This window comes from Panulirus ornatus, chromosome 41, assembly GCF_036320965.1.
Source record: "Panulirus ornatus isolate Po-2019 chromosome 41, ASM3632096v1, whole genome shotgun sequence".
NCBI classification, from domain to species: domain Eukaryota; kingdom Metazoa; phylum Arthropoda; class Malacostraca; order Decapoda; family Palinuridae; genus Panulirus; species Panulirus ornatus.
This window is the reverse complement of record NC_092264.1, coordinates 19,945,599-19,966,572: the sequence shown is the minus strand read 5'-3', so window position 1 is coordinate 19,966,572 and position 20,974 is coordinate 19,945,599. Positions and strand designations below refer to the sequence as shown.

Sequence of the window (20,974 nt, the reverse complement as noted above, 5' to 3'; positions counted from 1 at the left end):
TTACCTATAATTTTTGGTATTTTTCTCAAAAAAATAAATTTCCTTTAAAGACTCATTATAAGAAGTATTTTTCATGCTGAATACAAATCTGGTGATAAATAATGTTTAGTTGTCTTAATGACATTCAGTTAAGCTGTTCAATGAAGTCAATTTCAACATATTTCCTGTTCTTTTGTATTGCATTCACCAAGTATGTATTGGGTACTGAGAGCATTATGATATATTTTCCATGATTCTTTCAAGTACAGAAGTGTTTGAGTATCTTATCTTTCAATTTTGAAACAAAGTTTTTTGGTATTTTTCTCAGAAAAACAGATTTCCTTTAAAAACTTATAATAAGAAATATTTTTCAATGTTGAACACAAATATGGTGTTAAAATACCATTTAGTCATCTTAGTGACACTCAACAGAGGTGTTAAATAAAATTAATTTCAAAATTGTACAAAGGCAAAGGGGATAAAAGTGAGTGCTCAAATTACAGAGGTACAAGTTTGTTGAGTATTCCTGGGAAATCATATGGGAATGTATTGACTGAGAGGATGAAGGCATGTACAAAGCAACAGATTGGGGAAGAGCAGTGTGGTTTCAGAAGTGGTAGAGGATGTGTGGATCAGGTGTTTGCTTTGAAGAAAATATGAGAAATACTTAGAAGAGCAAATGGATTTGTATGTAGCATTTATGGATCTGGAGAAGGCATATGATAGAGTTGATAGAGATGCTCTGTGGGAGGTATTAAGAATATATGTACACTCGTACATATGTAAGGCATGTGTACGAGTAGGAAGAGAGGAAAGTGATTGGTACTCAGTGAATGCTGGTTTGCAGAAGGGGTGCGTGATGTCTCCATGGATGTTTAATTTGTTTATGGATGGGGTTGTTAGGGAGGTGAATGCAATAGTTTTGGAAAGAGGGGCAAGTATGCCGTCTGTTGTGGATGAGAGAGCTTGGGAAGGCAGTTGTTGTTTGCTGATGATACAGCACTGGTGGCTGATTCGGGTGAAAACTGCAGAAGCTGGTGACTGAGTTTGGAAAAGTGTGCGAAAGAAGAAAGCCGAGAGTAAATGTGAATAAGGGCAAGGTCATTAGGTACAGTAGGGTTGAGGGAAAGTCAACTGGGAGGTAAGTTTGAATGGAGAAAAACTGGAGGAAGTGAAGTGTTTTACATATCTGGGATTCGATTTGGCAGCAGATGGAACCATGGAAGTGGAAGTGAATCATAGGGTGGGGGAGGGGGCAAAATTTCTGGGAGCGTTGAAAAATGTATGGAAGTCGAGAACGTTATCTTGGAAAGCAAAAATGGGTATGTTTGAAGGAATAGTGGTTTCAACAATGTTGTATGGTTGCAAGGCATGGGCTATAGATAGGGTTATGTGGAGGAGGGGTGGATGTGCTGGAAATGAGATATTTGAGGACAATATGTGGTATGAGGCAGTTTGATCGAATAAGTAATGAAAGGGTAAGAGAGATGTGTGGTAATAAAAAGAGTGTGGTTAAGAGAGCAGAAGAGGGTGTTTTGAAATGGTTTGGTCACATGGAGAGAATGAGTGAGGAAAGATTGACAAAGAGGATATATGTGTCAGAGGTGGAGGGAACGAGGAGAAGTGGGAGACCAAAAAGGAGGTGGAAAGATGGAGTGGAAAAGAATTTGAGTGCTTTGGGCCTGAACATGCAGGAGGGTGAAAGGCATGCAAGGAATAGAGTGAATTGGGACAATGTGGTATACCGGGGTCAACGTGCTGTCAATGGATTGAACCAGGGCATGTGAAGCATCTGGGGTAAACCATGGAAAGTTTTGTGGGTCCTGGATGTAGAAAGGGAGCCGTGGTTTTGGTGCATTATACATGACAGCTAGAGACTGAGTGTGAACGAATGTAGCCTTTGTTGTCTTTTCCTGGCGGTACCTCGTGCACATGTGGGGGGAAGGGGTTGTTATTTCATGTGTGGTGGGGTGGCGACGGGAATGAATAAGGCAGACAGTATGAATTATGTACATGTGTATATGTGTATATGTCTGTGTGTGTATATATATGTATACATTGAGATGTATAGGTAAGTATATGTGCATGTGTGGACATGTATGTACATACATGTGTATGTGGGTGGGTTGGGCCATTCTTTCGCCTGTTTCCTTGTGCTACCTTGCTAATGCAGGAGACAGCGACAAAGTATAATAAAATAAAAATTTCAAAATATCTTGTGATCCTTTGCATCTTATTTACTAGGTGTGTATCGGTAATTGAGAGCATTATGATATATTAACCATGATTACTTCAAGTATAGAAGTGTTTGAATACCTTATCTTTCACTTTTGAAACAGAAAGTTTTTGGAGCTAAAACATACCCTGAACTTTTGAAACAAAAAGTTTTTGGAGCAAAAAAATTCCCCGAACTATTGAAACAAAAAGTTTTTGGAGCAAAAAAATACCCTGAACTTTTGAAACAAAAAGTTTTTAAGCTAAAAAATACCCTGAACTATTTGGTATTTTTCTCAGAAAAATAAATTTCCTTTAAAAACTCATTATAGGAAATTTTTCCTCATGCTAAATACAAATATGGTGTTATAATAACATTTAGTCCTCTTAATGACACTTAATTAAGATGTTGAATGAAGTCAATTTTAAAATATTTCTGCCCCATTGCATTGTATTCAATGAGTATGTATCTGTAAATGAGAGCATTATGATATAATTTCCATGATTATTTTAAGTATAGATGTGTTTGAATATCTTATCTTTTAGTTTTGAAACAAAAAGTATTTTGAGCTAAAATATACCCCTAAGTATTCTGGGGCATATCTACGGGAAATAGAGCCTATGGAAAGCACTGAAATTGTGCCCCTGGCTTGATTAAAAATGTACATACAGTGGATGTAATGTAGAAGCGGAAATGCAACTGATAGTGGCAAAATATTACTAAAGTTGAAAAGTAGGTGAGTTTCTTTTCTTATCTCACAAAACCAAACCGTTAAAAATGTCAATCGGGTAGCATATGTCAAAAAACAAAGCTGTTGAGTGGTGCCTCCCTTCAAGTGGCACCCAGGGCACCTACCCGAGCTGCCATACCCTAGATACGCCACTGTGGGTCAGGAGCTAGAACATAGCACTTCTTGCAAGACAACTATGAGATCTTCAGTCATACTGATTAATACTTCTGGTATTTCATGGGATGGGGACTAACAGAGTTAACATAGCATACAGAACTAAAATCACAGTGTCCAACACAAAACAGCTTCTTCAATAAATTAATGATGTAAAGAGCAAAAACATATTAAATGTTGATGAAAAATAAGGACACTTAACTTGGCATGGTACTGTGTGGTGATGATCATGAGAAGGTAGTCATGTGCAGGTGGGATGGTTACTCTGCCTGTCACAGTGCTGTATGGCCCACCACTCATCACGTCCACCTCTGATACCTTTGACACTGACCCTCCCACCTGATCAAAAACATAAGATGGTAACAGTGTTTTGATATGAATATTTTATGTCATGCACATTATCTTGAGCTTCATCTGTGATTTACTGTGATGTATAGTTTTTAAATATATCTACAGTGAATATCAACTATATTCTGAAATTCAGTAAGTTATAAGCTTATGATATTACAATGTGATTTCTCCCTTCAGCATCATCTGTCTATCTATATCTCTCATGCCCGCTCCCTCCAGGAACTCCCATCAAGGGGTGGCCATGGCAATACACCATTTCACACATTCTTCTTCTGTTTCTCTCCCTTCAGTATTCCTCCACTATATTTGCCCATGTCACAGGTGGTCATCCACTCACACCAACCCACTTAATTGTACTATCATACACTCTCCTTGTAAACTCCCAGTCTTGCTTTCCACATGCCCAAACCACCTCAAAGTATTATGTTTCAAACATTCTACCATTCCAAAATTCACTCCCCTTGCATTCCTTGCCATACCACATTTCTCACACACTCTTTCATTTCTTTCTTCATTCCATCTAGTCACTCAACATGTTCTTCTCAAATAGCTCATTCACACAGCCTCAATTCTTGACCTCTGTGCCTCATTCTACATCCATGTTTCGGCTACATAGGTCAGAGTTGGGAGGACTATGCTGCCCTTAAGCCTCTCGACACCTCCATACTTATACTTCTACCATCCATTATTCTATTAAGGGACCCAATGACTCTTCTACTCTGTACTGCTTTCTACCTTATCTCTCATTCCACATCACCACACTTACCCAAGACAGCTCCCAGATACTTAAATTCTTTTACCTCTTCCACTCTTTTTTCCCCCTATATCCACAGCACAATTTAGTACACTTTCTTCTTTCATTTATATGGTTTTACAAAATCTATACTTTTTCTCCATTTCCTTTCAAACACAATGACTTAAATTTTACTTGCATTCACTTTCAATCTACTACACTTGCACGCATCATAAAACACACTTACGGTTAACCTTTTGCAATCCCTCTTCACTCTCCACAAACAATACAGTATCATCCACAAACAGGCTTGCCATTAGCCACCATATCTTACCACCACACTCCATCTCTGCACCCCTTTTCCCTAGTTTTGCTTTCATATCTCTTAACACTCCATCCATGTATATATCAAAAAGCCACGGTGACATCACACAGCCCTGCCTCGCACCTACATGTATCCTAAAACTTTTGCTCAGCTCTCCATCCACTCTTACACCATCCAACAGTTGTCACCCATACCATATATCCTAAAGACATCCCACAAAGCATTCCATTTGACTTTGTCATATGCTTTCTCCAGATCCATAAAAGAGGCATACAACTTATCTTTCACTAAATACTTTTCCTTGGTCATCTTTACTACAAAAATCTAATCCATACATCCCCTACCTTTCCTAAAACCCCCTTACTCTTCACATACTCTGCATTGATTCACTTCCATCACTGTCAATTAATATTCTTGCACACACTTTTCCTGGTATACTTAATAGACTTTATTCCCCTATAATTGCAACATACATCCTTAGCAGTTTTTCTATTGCACAAAGGAACAATAATAGCTTTCACCTAATCTTCAGGCACAACTTTCTGTTTCCATAATAAATTACATATAAGATGCATCCACTCTATCACACTTTCCCCTTCAAACTTCAGCACTTCAGCCATAATCCCATCCACTCCAGTTGCCTTTCCTATCTTCAACGTCATTATTGTCCTTTCCTCCTTCTTTGCAACAGGCCCCTACACTTGTATCCTCTTCCTTTCCTCCTCCATACCCATACATGCAACAACTGCTGCCTCCCCTTCTCCCACATTCATCAGGTCTTCAAAATACTCCTTCCATCTTCCTTTCACTTCCTCCTTTTGATTCAGCAATTCCCTTTCCTTATTTTTCACATCAACATTTCCACTCTTATATCCACCTCTGTCCTTTTTCACCTTCTTCTGGTATAGTGCCATATTATCCCCAAACTTTTCACTTGACTTTCTTCCACCATCTTCATCTACTCTTTCTTTGCTCTCCTCTATCAGCTTCCTAACATTCCGCTCACATATTTTGTATTTTTCCCCCTCCTTTGCTGAACTTCCACTAGTACATTCCTAAAGAGCAATCTACCATACTCCTTTTTCTTCTCTTCCACAGCATTTCTAATCTCTTCCGATCAACATGTACTGCCCTTTTTATTCCTGTATCTTACTACCTTGTATCCAACTACTATTTCTACAACCTTTAATAGTATTTCTCTAAACATTTTAAACACCTCATTCACATCTGACTGCATTCCTACATGCACTGAACTTCCATCTAAGCTTTCAGTTACCTTCCTTTCATATTCCACCCGGCATTTTTTGTGATTCATCTCGCTTACCAAAACTTTTACCACTCCATTCTTCCTTACACCATACCTCCACTTCTCCCTGATCATTATCCCCACAAGAACTGCGGGATGGTCAAAGTCTCTGAAGAATCTTCTTACGACCTGACCATCCACCACAGCCTTTCTCAATCTTTCATTCACTGCTACATACTCAACCAAAGCCTTCTACTCTTCTCTTCCATCACTGCTCATTCACGTATATCTGTGGATTATCTTGTGCTGAAAAAAGGTGTTTGCAGGGAATACAACCCTCTCAGCATAATCATCCATAAGATAACTTCCACTCTCATTTACTCCAGGCACTCCCCATTTACCAACTATCTCACCAATGTCATCACATCCCACTTTTGCATTCATATAACCTAATACAACCACATCTCTCTTATTCTCAAAACCATTTATTTTTATCATTATTATTATACTTGGTCGCTCTCTCTGGCATTAGCATGGAAACGTAAAGAAACACAAAGAATGGCCCAACCCACCTACATACATATGTATATACATAAACGCCCACATATGCACATATACATACCTATACATTTCAACGTATACATACATACACAGAAATATACATATATACACATTGGAAAGGATCACAATTTTGTGCGTGATCAAGTATATTCCTAAGAGTCCCCGTGGACTCTTAGGAATATATACACATGTACATATTTACACTTGCTGCCTTCATCCATTCCTGTCACCTTCCTGCCACACATAAAATAGCATCTCTCCCGCAAGGTAGCGTTAGGAAAAGACAAGAAGGCCACATTCGTTCACATTCAGTCTCTAGCTGTCATGTGTAATGCACTGAAACCACAGCTCCCTTTTTACATCCAGGCCCCACAGACCTTTCTATGGTTTACTCCAGGTGCTTCACATGCCCTGATTCAACCCATTGAAAGCACATCCACCTCAGTATACCGCATCGTTCCAATTCACTCTATTCCTTGCACAACTTTCATCCTCCTGTATTTTCAGGCCCCAATCACTCAAAATCTTTTTCATTCCATCCTTCCATCTCCAATGTGGTCTTCCATTTCTCCTTGTTCCCTCCACCTCTGACACATATATCCTCTTTGTCAATCTTTCCTCACTCATTCTCTCCATGTGACCAAACCACTTCAACACACCCTCTTCTGCCCTCTCAACCACACTCTTTTTGTTACCACACATCTCTCTTACCCTTTCATTACTTACTCGATCAAAACACCTCACACCACATACTGTCCTCAAACATTTCATTTCCAACACATCCACCCTCCTCCGCACAACCCTATCTATAGCCCATGCCCTGCAACCATATAACATTGTTGGAACCACTATTCCTTCAAACATACCCATTTTTGCTCTCCAAGATAACATTCTTGCCTTCCATACATTCTTCAACACTCCCAGAACCTTCGGTCCACTCTTCCACCCTGTGACTCACTTCTGCTTCCATGGTTCCATCCACTGCTAAATCCACTCCCAGATATCTAAAGCATTTCACTTCCTCCAGTTTTTCTCCATTCAGAGTTACCTCCCAATTAACTTGTCCCTCAACCTAACTGAACCTGATAACCTTGCTCTTATTCACATTTACTCTCAGCTTTCTTCTTTCACAAACTTTACCAAACTCAGTCACCAACTTCTGCAGTTTCTTACCCGATTCAGCCACCAGCACTGCATCATCAATGAATAACAACTGACTCACTTCCCAAGCCCTCTCATCCACAGCAGACTGCATACTTGCCCCTCTCTCAAAACTCTTGCATTCACCTCCCTAACCAACCCATCCATAAACAAATTAAACAATCATGGAGACATCATGCACCCCTGCCGCAAACCGACATTCACTGGGAACCAATCACTTTCCTCTCTTCCTACTCGTACACACGCCTTACATCCATGGTGAAAACCCTTTATACAGTCAACTAAATTTCTCAAGAAAAGCTTCATTTCCTCCTTACCTCATAACAGTCTTCATATTCACATGCACATTTACACGTATCCATGCATACTTCACAATCCCAATCTTTCCTTTCACCCACACTTTTCTTGATCCATTTCACCCATGCTCTATAACACCCTCCCATATTCTTGGTGATAGCAAAATTGCACATCCTTCTTTTTCTCTTTCCTGATAATTTTTCACTCATACCCATCCATACCACACCTCCTTCCATGCCCTCCCATAACTTGCATTCATCATTACCATTTTCACTCCACACACCCTGCTCTACGAAAAGTGTTTCCCCAATCCCTTGCGCATCCACTCCATCTACAACTTTGTCAAGTAAGCAAAGCATAAGCTGTTCAATATGACTTAAGGAATGATACAGTATGCCAAATCTTAAGCCAAAAACACAGTATCAATGTCCAGTTGGTGTTAGTCTAGACTAAGCAGATACTGACCCTGACAAGTGTGGGATCTCCGGGTGTGGCAAGAGCAATTCTTGTGGCTGCAGTTAGCACGAAGGCCACTTCCTGCTCCCCAGCTAGATGGTCCTCTCCAGTCAGTGTAGGTCCAAGCAAAACCCAGGAGCCACCTGAGCCTGCCAGCTGGTCAAACAGAGGTTCAGTGGTAGGACATAAGACAAAGGTGTGAATGGAGAAGCTGGCACGTGTGGCATGAGCAAGGTTGGCTAGGGAGACCATAGGGGAACAGGCAGACAACAGCATCACTCCAGCACCAGCCTCTGCACCACCTACCTCCAGCATCTGCAACCATGCCAGATCATTAAATACACTGCGACTTATTCTATTATCAAGAACTCTTCATCATAAATCAACTGTTTTAAGTTTAATCTACAAATGAATAAAATGTCATTAAAAGATGAGAATTCCCTCTTGGTAACACTAAACATGGGAGTAAATGGGAAAAGCTCATCAGCCTATGTCCAGGTTATCTGCTTTGAACTTAAATCAGACAGCAAATGGAATCATGGAAGCAGGAGTGAGTCATTAGGTGGGTGAGTGGGCATGAGTTCTAGGAGCACAGAAGAATGTGTGGAATGAGAAACTATCATCAGGGATGGCAAAAATGGGTATGTTTGAAGGTATAGAAGTTCCAATAAAGTTACAGAGATGCAAGACATGGGCTATAGAAGATGTGTGAAGGAGGGTGGATGTGTTGGAAATGAAATGTATGAGAACAGTAAGTGGTGAAACGTGGTTTGATAGAGCAAGTAATAAAAGGGTAAGAGAGAGATGTGGTAATAAAAAAGTCTGGTTGAGTTCTGAAGGTGTGCTGAAATGGTGAATGAGTGAAGAGTGGTTGACAGAGAGGATATATGTGTCAGAAGTGGAGGGAACAAGGCGAATGGGGAGGCCAAATCGGAGATGGAAGGACAGAAAGAAAAAGATTCTCAGTGATGGGGGTCTGAACATGTAGGATAGGGTGAATTAGAATGAAGAGATATGCAGAACCTGATGTACTGTCAATGGACTGAACTAGGGTATGTGAAGGAAACCATGAAAAGGTCTGTGAGGCCTGGTTGTGCATAAGGAGCTGTGGTCTCAGTGCCATACACTTGACGGCTAAAGAATGTATGTGAGCGAATGTGGCTTTTCTTTGTCTTTTCCTAGCAATGTCTCCCAAATGTGGGAAATGGTGATCATTTATGAAAAAAAATCTGTTTCTATTCAAAGTGGATGCAGTAAGGATAGAATATCATGAAAGCTTTTTCTTCACTCTCCACTTCTTCTGACAATCACAGCCAGCAAGAAAAAGAATGAAAAATATACCATTCATTTGTAAAGTGAGCCTGTATGGAATTCAACAGAGGAGAATGTATGAGCTACTCCTATGATGAAATTTTACTATGATATCCCACTCTCTGCTGCACTATCATATATTTCTAGGGTCTGAAATCAGAAAAAGAAATCAATGTTTATATATTTTTTCCCTCATGTTCATTTAGTAGACACCTGAACTGATGAAAAATTCATCTCACCAGTTTTTGAAGGAAGTTTGCATTAGCAAAATCCGATGGTAATGTATTCCCACACATATAGAGAAACACTTTTCTCATGTCAGTGTAGCATCTTTCAGCTTTAATTTTTATTACATTTTCCCAGTTATTGTATTTTTTTGTATTTCAAAAAGATCTATGTGATTTACACAGCCTAATTTATTCAAAACTTTGAAAACTTGTATCATGTCACCAGAGACTTTATGTTTCTTGAGAGTAAAGATATGTAACCTTCTTGGCATCTCCTCATAACTAAGACTTCTGTTGCCTGTCTTTGTATATGTTCCAGTTTTTCCAATCTTTCTTGTAGTTTTGTTTTGTTTTGTTTTCTCTTTAAGAGACTAAGAAGGACAGAATTGTTTCCAGTGCTTTGTAGTCAAACATCCCTAGCTGAAACCTAGAATCTGGTTTACATGCACCTAGACACTTCAGTATACATAAATAATTCCAAAATCATTCTTTTATTTTAGCAAATTTCCAAATGCAGTTCTGCATTTGATGTCTGTGTTTAGCATTCTTATCTTCAAAATACATTACCTTACATTAGTCTTTGATAAATTTCATCTGCCACTTGTCTAGTCACTCTAAAATCTTGAATAATTTCAGTCTTGTCCATTTATAATTCTACCTTCTAATTTTGTCTTGTCCAAAAATTTGGAGACTTAAGACATGAAACCCAACATTTCAATTGTTCCTCTGGGTTTCTTCAGGTGAGGAAAAAGTTGAAATAAGTAAGTCAGACAGATTACTGCATCACTTGCAGTATAAGATAAGAAATATTTAGTAACTACTGCTGGTGCCTGAACCAAGGAATGGTAGCAGGTCACCAAGTTTTAGTCACTAGTAAATATCAAACTGGTGTCACCAGACTCTATGGTTACACCATGTGTGAAAAGTCACCTTCACTGAGGTTGTATCATCAATGGAAGAAAAGGAGTATAGTCTCACAGGGGAACTTCTTGCTCCTGACTGAGTGCAACCTCCAAGTTACAGAATCCTCATAAAAGATGCTTCTATAATCTATCATTAGTAAAGTCAATAATGGCATCCACTCATCACCTATGTAACTGACCTTGGCAGCTTCTGCCAGGACACAGGCGAGGCAGTATTCACCACCATACACTCCATGCTCCACCTCATCCCCAGAGGGCAGAAATGTAAGCTCATCCTCCAACTCTGAGGCTGTGGTGGGGGCAGGTAGCAAGGATCCGATGGTTAGGGGGTAAGAAGCATTGTTGTAAGCAGCTAGGACTCCAACCCTCACATCTGCTCCCAGACTCCACAACCAGCGCAAGATGCCTCCTCTGAGGGTGTCCATGTTGACCTGGAAAAACAGGTGGCCAGTCAGTAAATGTAATGGTTTACACCATGTGCACTCCAATGGCTCTCTTGAATACTTGTTTAAGAGAGAACAATGTCTTGAGGATTCTCTCTTGTTCTTACACTAAAATGTGCTTAAGAGTAGCTAATATAGGTAAGTTTTTTCTTTACACTTACATTTTTTTCTCGGCCATCTACATCAAACACCTCATTAAACATCTCAGCATGTTCTAGTGTAAAATTTCTCAATAGCAGTATTGATAATATCTGATATAGTAATACTGATTTTGGCTAACACAATTTAGCTAATCTTAATTAACCATTGGTGTTAGAAATGTGCTTTTCTCTTGAAAAAGGGGAGAAATTACCGGAAAAAACTAATTTACTTGTCTTGGTGATAAAAAGACAAACCTCTAGCCCAAAGATGGCCACCAATAAACGTCAAATTGTTCTTGCATATATGTAGGTGTGGTAGTATATTTTGTATAATTGATAATGATCAGGGATATATATAAAAAAAAAAGAATGTTAGTAAGTGTAATATTTCGTGTTTCTAAGAACTACTATTGTTATACAGCAGCTCTAAATCAAGGAGAAAAATGATAGCCCAGAAGCTGGCCTGCTCATTCTTCTGGTCTATTTGGAACACAGAAGGTACACAGGTCACAATGTACAAGGTCACAATGCAGTTCATGGCACAGGTCACATAGTATATACAAAGGTCACAGTACAGTTCACAGTGCAAAAAATCATGGCAAAGGTGGTCAGAGCATAAGAAGTCACAGCACATTAGCACACAACATAGGTGGTAAAAGTGTGAGATCACAATGCAGAAAATTGCAGCACAGGTCATATCATAACTCATACAATAGGAGTCCAAGGCACAGGAGGTTACAATACAGGTCACATTGCTGGTCATTAAAGCCTGTGAGGTTACAATACAGACATAAAAGGTCACAACTTAGATGGTCATAATGCAGGAGTTCAAAACTTGGGATGTCATTACAGAGATCTCAACACTTGATCTCATAATGCAAAAGGACACAGCACAGAAGGTACTAACATGAGAGGTCTGAACTAAAGAGATGGCAGCACAGGTCACAACATTAGAGATCACAGCACAGAAATTGCTCAAGCAACCCAGATTTAGATGTCAGAAACCACCTCAAGACAACCTTAATATTTGGAAGTTCTGAATGAATAAAGCTACATTCACTTAAATAACCAACCATAATCCTGTTTCATTACAATATAACATGTCAGTTAACCTTTCATTACCAAAGTTTATCCATTACAGCATACCCTTCCCATTTTCAGCAATTTTAGAATTCCACTAGAAGGTGGTATTTAACCGAAAATATATTTTTTCATTAAATTTTCTTGACTACTATGATATGATTGTTGAAGTTCTGGAAAGCACAGGAAATGCTGATGTGCTTTGCACAGACTTTGCAAATGCATTTGACAAATATGACCATGGTGTCACAGCACATAAATATGAAAGAAGGGAATAACTGGAAAAATTGGGAGATGGATACACAACTTTTTAAAAAACAGATCTCAACATATGGCTGCAAACCATGCCATCTCCAGTGCCTCCATAGCAAAAGGCTGTCCCCCCAAGGAATGATTCTGGCACCCCACCTGTTCCTCATTCTTATATCTGATACTGATGTAAACATGAGCCACAGTTCCATATCATTCTTCATAGATGATACAAAAATAAGTATGAAAATCACATCAATAGATGATGTTAAAAGGCTACAAAATGCCATAAATAAAGTCTTTAACTGGGAGACCAAGAACAATATGCTTTTCAATGGGATAATATCAACTCCTCTGGTATGGGGAAAATGAAAAAAACAAAAAACAAAAGACTGGGTAGGCACAGACTCTATCATAAACCAGGTGAATCTTGTGAAAGACCTTGGTGTAATAGTGCCTGATGAACGAAACTTCAGCGAACACAACAAAACAACAGTTGTCTCATGCAGAAGGATGGCTGGGTTTAAATATTGTTCTATTCTAACATAATCCTACGAGGCAGGTGAAACTGCAGATTTAGAGTGTCCAGGGATCTTTCATAGCCAATATAAATATCATACATGAACTAAAATGCAGGGAACAGGCGAAATCACTAGGGCTATACTCCCTAGAGCACATATGTGAGAGGTATATCATCATCTCCACCTTGAAAATCCTTAAAGGTATGGTTTCGAACTTACATTCAGAAATAACATCCTACTGGCACAATGGGCATGGAAGACTTTGTAAAATACTACCTATAAAATCCAATGGTAACTTATGTACAAAAACAGAAAACACCTTAAATATCCAGGGCCCAAGACAAGACTTTTCAACACATTGCCATCTATTATCACGGTGGTGAAGTTCAAGAATGCACTGGACAAGTACCTATAATGTGCACTAAACCAGCCAGGCTGTGAGGGCTATGTGGGCCTGAGGGCTGCTGCTTCCAACAGCTGGGTTGACAAACAACCCAATCCAACAGCTTGGGCCAGCCTGGGCTCTTGGAGTGAAGGTCTCTTAAGACTCCATGAGGTAATGTCAAATCAGGACACCTAATTTCAAGAAGGGTGTGGTTGTCTCTAGAAAACAGATCTGCAGTGACTGAGCAGGAATAAAGATGTAATGAGATTTGGGGGAAAAGTTCTATGGTTCAATTCGCTCTGTCTCTCATACCAGTTATTTCAAATTACTTGAGTTATAAGCTTATGCAGATATAACAGGAGCTCCACATGAGCAGTGGGACCTGACATAGAAATGAATGTATCATACAAACATTCACAAGAAGAATCTAAAAGAAAGTTCAACTTAAGCATGATAGTATGACCATTGAGCACAAATGTGTGACCCTTGAATATGAGAGTACAACCCTTAAGCGTGCAGCCAAAGCCTTTGACCTAACCCTTAAGGGTCAGGTCAGAAACCAGGCCATTACATATATGAGTTGCACTGCTGTGCTCAAGGGTGATTGTTAAGTTATGATGAGCTAATTCAACTTGTGACACTGATCATGGGATATGGTCAACTGACCTGTGCTACAGCCTGGTCAGAGAGGTCAAGGGCCAATATCAGGGCACTGGGAGCAGGAGCCAGAAGCATCAGGTCTGGTGCTGGTGGGATCCATTCTGGGGTTGATGGGGCCCATTCTAGGGGTGGCAGAGTTGAGTCTGGGGTTGGTGGGGTCCAGAATAGAGGTCCTGCTTCTTGTGGTTCACTTGCTGCATCAATACCTTCCATGTTCACATGTCTGCTGAGGTTCAATCACACAAAGTACAATTTTCTTTTTTATATTATAAATCTTAAATATTTAATCTATTACTTTATTATACTTAATCACTGTCTTCCATGTTAGCAAGGTAGTGCAAGGACACACACAAAAGAATGGCCCAACACACCCACAATACACATGTATGTACATAAACGCCTACACACGCACATATACATTCCTATACATTTCAACGTATACATACACAGACATACACATACATACACACGTACATATTCATACTTGCTACCTTCATCCATTCCTGTCCCCCCCCCCCCCCCCCCCCCCCCCCACCACCACCATGAGGCAGCACTAGGAAAAGACAAAAAAGGCCACATTCATTAATATTCAGTCTCTAGTTGTCATGTGTAATGCACCAAACCACAGCTCCCTTTCCACATCCAGGCCCCATAAAACTTTCCGTGGTTTACCCCAGACAATTCACATGCCCTGGTTCAAGCCACTGACAGCACATTGACCCTGGTATACCACATCGTTCGAATTCACTCTATTCCTTGCACACCTTTCACTTTCATGTATGTTCAGGCCCCAATCACTCAAAATCTTTTTCACTCCATCCTTCCACCTCCAATTTGGTCTCCTGCTTCTCTTCGTTCCCTCTACCTCTGACACATATATCCTCTTTGTCAATATTTGCTCATTCTCTCCATGTGACCAAACCATTTCAACACACCCTCTTCTGCTCTCTCAACCATACTCTTTTTATTCCCACACATCTCTCTTACCCTTTCATTACTTACTTGATCAAACCACCTCACACCACATATTCTCCTCAAAGATTTCATTTCCAACACATCCACCCTCCTCTGTACAACTCTATCTACAGCCCATGCCTCGCAACCATATAACATTGTTGGAACAACTATTCCTTCAAACACACCCATTTATGCTCTCCGAGATAATGTTCTTGCCTTCCGCATATTCTTCAATGCTCCTAGAACCTTCACCCCCTCCCCTACCCTGTGATTCACTTCCGCTTCCATGGTTCCATCCCCTGCTAAGTCCACTCCCAGATATCTAAAACACTTCACTTCCTCCAGTTTTTCTCCATTCAAACTTACTTCCTAATTAGCTTGTCTCTCAACCCTACTGAACCTAATGACCTTGCCTTTATTCACATTTACTCTCAGCTTTCTCCTTTCACACACTTTACCAAACTCAGTCACCAGCTTCTGCAGTTTCTCATCCGAATCAGCCACCAGTGCTGTATCATCAGTGAACAACTGATTCACTTCCCAAGGCCTCTCATCCACAATAGACTGTATACTTGCCCCTCTCTCCAAAACTCTTGCATTCACCTCCCTAACAACCCCATCCATAAACAAATTAAACAACCATGGAGATATCACGCATCCATGCCACAAACCGACATTCACTGGGAACCAATCACTTTACTCTTCCTACTCATATGCATGCCTTACATCCTCAATATAAACTTTTCACTGCTTCTAGCAACTTACCTCACACACCATATACTCATTCTACCTTCCACAGAGCGTCTCTATCTGTTTTTCTAAATATTCATCACATACATTCTTCAAAGCAAACACCTGATCTACACATCCTCTACCACTTCTGAAACCACACTGCTCTTTCCCAGTCTGATGCTCTGTATATGCCTTGACCCCTTTCAATCAATACCCTTTCATATAATATCCTAGGGAAATTATGGAAAAACAAAATTTTTCCCAAAACAACTGCCCACCCACCCTTCACTCCCACTGATACAAGCAAATGAACTCTCTTGCTTCAGCCTGAAAAAATATTGAACTTTTGAATTAAAAAATTTGGCCAATTTGCAATCCAGGCACTTTACAGATATTTTCAACCACTCCTGACTACAAAAAAAAGTAGAAACTTGCTAACATTATCCTAAACCTAAAACACTAAACTGTCCAACACCCCTTATCCTACCCCCCTTCATCACTATTATCACATCATAGCCCAAACTCTCTGAAAACTGATCCACAACAGAATCACATAAAACATCCCAGTGACACCCAAACAACATACTTTCAGATCCAGCCACCCAACCACCCAGCTACACAATGATCTCATATAACATGTTCCAGAGGACTTCAACCACCTACAGCCCCTCTCCTGCACAGTGCTTGTGGTGAGAGACATCAACAGAGTATATAATACAGACCCCAACACATCCTTATCCAAAAGATACTTCACACCAACCTCCATAACAATAACAAAAAGTAGTTAGCCAATCTCATAGCTTGCCACCACAACAGAGTCATTTCCAATGGCTACACAATCAAAACACTTTACACTGGAATTCCCCTGGGAATAGTTTTCTCTAATTCTCTTCAATCTCTTCATAAATGACTTCCCAATACCTCTAGCGTAACACAACATGAAGGTCCTTTCATATGCAAACAACCTCACAAACACACTACAACACCCTGAAACCACACAAGCATGCAGCATGATATAACATCATTGAAATAATGGCTTATCAAGAACAGAATGTTTGCATCTCCACATTAGTCTTTAATCACTAACCCTATACACACATAATTCAGCTCACATCCTCCAGTCACCTTAAACAAAACAACAACCACTCCAGGCATCACACATGACATACATAACACACACTCCCCACACCAACAGTATCATTACAAAAGCAACACAAACTAAATGCTATCAGAACACTAACTGGAATCAGATTTTTATGAGAAAATAAATCACTTAGCATCCTCTATCATCAATTCCTCCGCTCCAGTGTAAAATAGATTTCACCTGTCTGGTCTTCCTTCCTCTCGAAAGCAAAGATAACAAAGCTTCAAACCACAAAAAACAGTCCATTCAGAACAATCACTGGCTGCCTAGCAACCACAAACACTCAACACCTTCATAATGAAACAAAGATAACCCAAATACAGTCCCAGCTGATCATGCTCAGCAATCAATTCCATACAAGAGCACAAGGCTCCTTCCACTCAAACCATCCCATAACTAACCAACAACCACCAAGAAGATATAGAAAACTTACACCTGCCTCACACATCAGCAACTTCTAATCTCTTATCCCCAAACCCCAATTAATATATCAGTGACGAAACACATACACACTGAAATGATCTAACAAGCACTTAAAACGACCACCCTATCTACTCAGTCTCAGACATATACATCCATCAGAAGCACACTTTCTAGACAAAAACAAGTCACACTTTCCTGTTTATGCTATGGACATCACACTTCCCTAAAACATTATAAACACTGTTTCAACATATCCCAAGACTTCATGCCCACAATGCAAATACCATATGTATTTTCATTTCTATAAGATGAAGCATAAGAAAGAACCATGCAGGGAGTGCTTATCCTCCTTGAAAGTCTCAGGCTGGAGTGTCTGAATGTGTGTGGATGTAAACAAAATGAGAAGAAAAGAGAGAGAAGTATTATGTTTGTAGAAAGGATCCTGGACATTCTAGCTCTGAGAGAAACAAAGGTTAAGGGCAAGAGGGAAGAACGGTTTGGGAATGACCGTAGGGTAAAGTCATGGGTTAGTGAGAGGGATAGAGCAAGAGTCAAGGAATGGGTAGCACTACTCCTGAAACAGTTGTGGGAATGTGTAAACGCATTAAAGGAAGTGAGCTCCAGACAGATTTGGGTAAAAATGAAAGTGGATTATGAGAGATGGGTCATTATTAGTGCTTATGCACCTGGCCACAAGAAGATAGATGAAGAGAGGAGAGCGATTTGGTAACAGCTGAATGAGGGCATCAACAGTTTTGATACAAGATACTGAGTACTAGTAATGGACGATTTAAATGCAAAAGTGAATGTAATGTGGCAGTTGAGGGTATAATTGTGTGTGTGTGTGTGCATATGTGTGTGTGAGGGGGGTAATCCAGGAAAATAAATGAGTGGTGAATGGCTTGTGGAGTTGTGTGCTGGAAAAGGACTGGAAACTGAGGCTATACCACTTAAAAAAAGGAACATACATAAATATACATGAGTGAGTAAGGAAAATGGTAAAAGAGCATTATTGGATTATATACTAATTGAAAGGTATACAAAAAAAAGAGACCTTTGCATGTGAATGTGCTAAGAGGGGGAACAGGTGGAATATCTGATCATTACCTGGCAGAGGTGTGGGAGAAGATTTGTACAGATTTTTGCCTAAGAGGAAATGATATGGGTGAGAAGAGAGTGGTGAAAGAATGTGAGCTTGGGAAAGAGAATTATGTGAAGAAAGAACAGAAAATATTGAATGTAGAATGGCAAAAGGTGAAAGTAAACAAAGCTAGGGGAGTGGGTGAGGGCCATAAGGTACTTAGGGAAGCAGTGCTGGCATGTACGAGAGAAGTGGATGTCATTTAGAAAGTTAGAGGTGGGCAGGTGAGAAAGGGAAGTGAAACGCTCTGATGACAAAGTAAAATCGCTAGTGATAGAGAAAAGAGAGATATATGGATGGTAGTTACAGTGAAGGATTGTGAGTGATGAGAGATCTACAAGAGAAAGCACCAATAAGTCAAGAGGAAGGTGCAGGGGCTGAAATGAGGTCAACTGAGAGTTGGAGTTAGCAATTATCAGCAAACTTCAGAGAAAATATGATGCTTTTGAAAGAAGTTAAAAGTGTGAGAAAAACAAGAGAACAAAGGGGAACATAGGCAAAAAGGGCAAGTGAGGAAGTGGTAACAAGCAGTGGTGAGTTGAAAAGTAGGCGTGAGCACTTTGAAGGGTTGATGAATATGTTTGAAGATAAGGTGCCAGGTGCAGGGCATTTGATATGGGGAAGTCTGCAAAGTGAGTGAGTCACGGTAAGTGGTTTGGTGAAAAGAGGAGGTGGTAAAAGCCTTGTGCAAGATTAAATGTGGCAAGGCAGCTGGATTTGATGGTATTGCAGATGAACTTTTTAAGAGTGGTGACTGTATTATTAATTTGTTAGGATTTTCAGTGTGTGTAGGGGTCACGGTGAGATGCCAGAGGACTGGGAGAATACATGGATAGTGCCAATGTAAAAAGACAAGTAGGGTAAAGGTGAGTGTTTGAACTGCAAAGGTATAGGTTTCTGGAGTGTATCTGGTAAGTTGTATGGAAGACTGGTGACTGAGAAAGTGATAGCATGCACAAAGTATTAGACTGGGAAAAAAAATTGCTGTTTCAAGAGTGGTAAAATAACTGTGGATAAAGTGACTGCTTTACAGAATATGTGTGAGAAATATTTAGAGAAACAAAAGGAACACTACGTGGCATTAACGAGTCTGGAAAAAGCTTATGATGGGTTTGACAGAGATGCTATGTGGAAGGTGTTACAAATGTATGGTGTGGGATGAAAACAAAAACAATGGGAATAAGGCACTTATGCAATTAGGGTGAGAGGAGGGTGAGTGGTTCCAAGTGGTGGTGGGTTTGCAGCAAGGGTGTGTGATGGCAGCAAGGGTGTGTGATGTCATCATAAATCTTTAATCTGTTTACAGTTGGGGAGAGATGAGGAGGCCTAGGAAATGAATCAGTCATTGTTTGTTGATGACATTGCACTGGTGGTAGATTCAAGTGAACAACTGCAGAAGTTGGTGTCTGAGTTTGGGAGGATGTGTGAAAGAAGAAAATTGAAAGTAAATGTAAATAAAACCAAAGTTATTAGGTGTAGCTGAGCAAAGAGACAATTAGTTTGGTTGTGGGTATGAATAGGGGAAATTGGGTTTGAATACCCGCTGACCATCTTTCCTTCTCCACATGAGTATTTCCCTATTTCAAAACCAGGTATTCCCAGTCACCAGTCCTTTTTCAGCTCAAAACTCCACAAGCTGTTCACAATTTCCATTCATCTACCTGAATACTCTTCCCCCCCAATTACACCCTCAAATACCACATCAAGTTGCCCATCTCTAATACCTGATGTCTCATATGAAAACTATTGACACATTCACTCGTCTGCTTCCAAAATGCCACTCTTCATCATTCTTCTTGAGGCCAGGTGTATAAGCAAATCACTCATCTCCCATAATCTACTTTTACATTTACCTACATCAGTTGAGAGCTCCCTTCCCTATACTCTCTAGTTTGTTGAGTGTACCTGGTAAGTTGTATGGGAAGGTACTGATGGAGAGGGAGAAGGTATGTACAGAGCATCAGACTGGGGAGGAACAATGTGGTTTCAGAAGTGGTTTGCTTGAAAGAATGAGAGTAGAAAATACTGAGAGAAACAGATGGATTTGTATGTGGCATTTATGGGACTGGAGAAATCACATGTCTTGTGGAAGATTATGAGAATATATAGTGTGGGAGGAAAGCTGCTAAAAGCAGTGAGAAGTTTTTATCAAGGGTGTAAGGTGTGTGTATGAGTAGGAAGAGAGAGTGATTAGTTCCATGTGAAGGTTGGTTTGCAGCAGGGGTGTGTGATATCATGGCTGTTCAATGGTGAGGGAGGTAAATGCAGGAGCCATAGAGAGAGGGGAGAGTATACTGTTTGGAAAGCGTAAGAAAACCCGGAGAGTCAGTTTTTGTTTGCTGATGATACAGCACTGGTGGCAAATTCAAGTAAGAAATTGCAGAAGTTGGTGACTGAATTTGGAAGTGTG

At 40.0% G+C, this 20,974-nt stretch overlaps 1 protein-coding gene across 1 annotated transcript in view; it reads right to left on the bottom strand.

Annotated features, from left to right (window-relative positions):
- LOC139761770 (uncharacterized) overlaps positions 1-20,974 on the bottom strand; it is a 122,221-nt gene that overhangs the window by 13,612 nt on the left and 87,635 nt on the right. Inside the window, exons 7-10 of the mRNA XM_071686207.1 lie at positions 14,174-14,390; positions 10,869-11,120; positions 8,238-8,543; positions 3,302-3,437 (exon numbers count right to left, since the gene is read on the bottom strand). Of these exons, the coding sequence (XP_071542308.1) occupies positions 3,302-3,437; positions 8,238-8,543; positions 10,869-11,120; positions 14,174-14,390 (911 nt within the window). The remainder of the gene's footprint in view (positions 1-3,301; positions 3,438-8,237; positions 8,544-10,868; positions 11,121-14,173; positions 14,391-20,974) is intronic.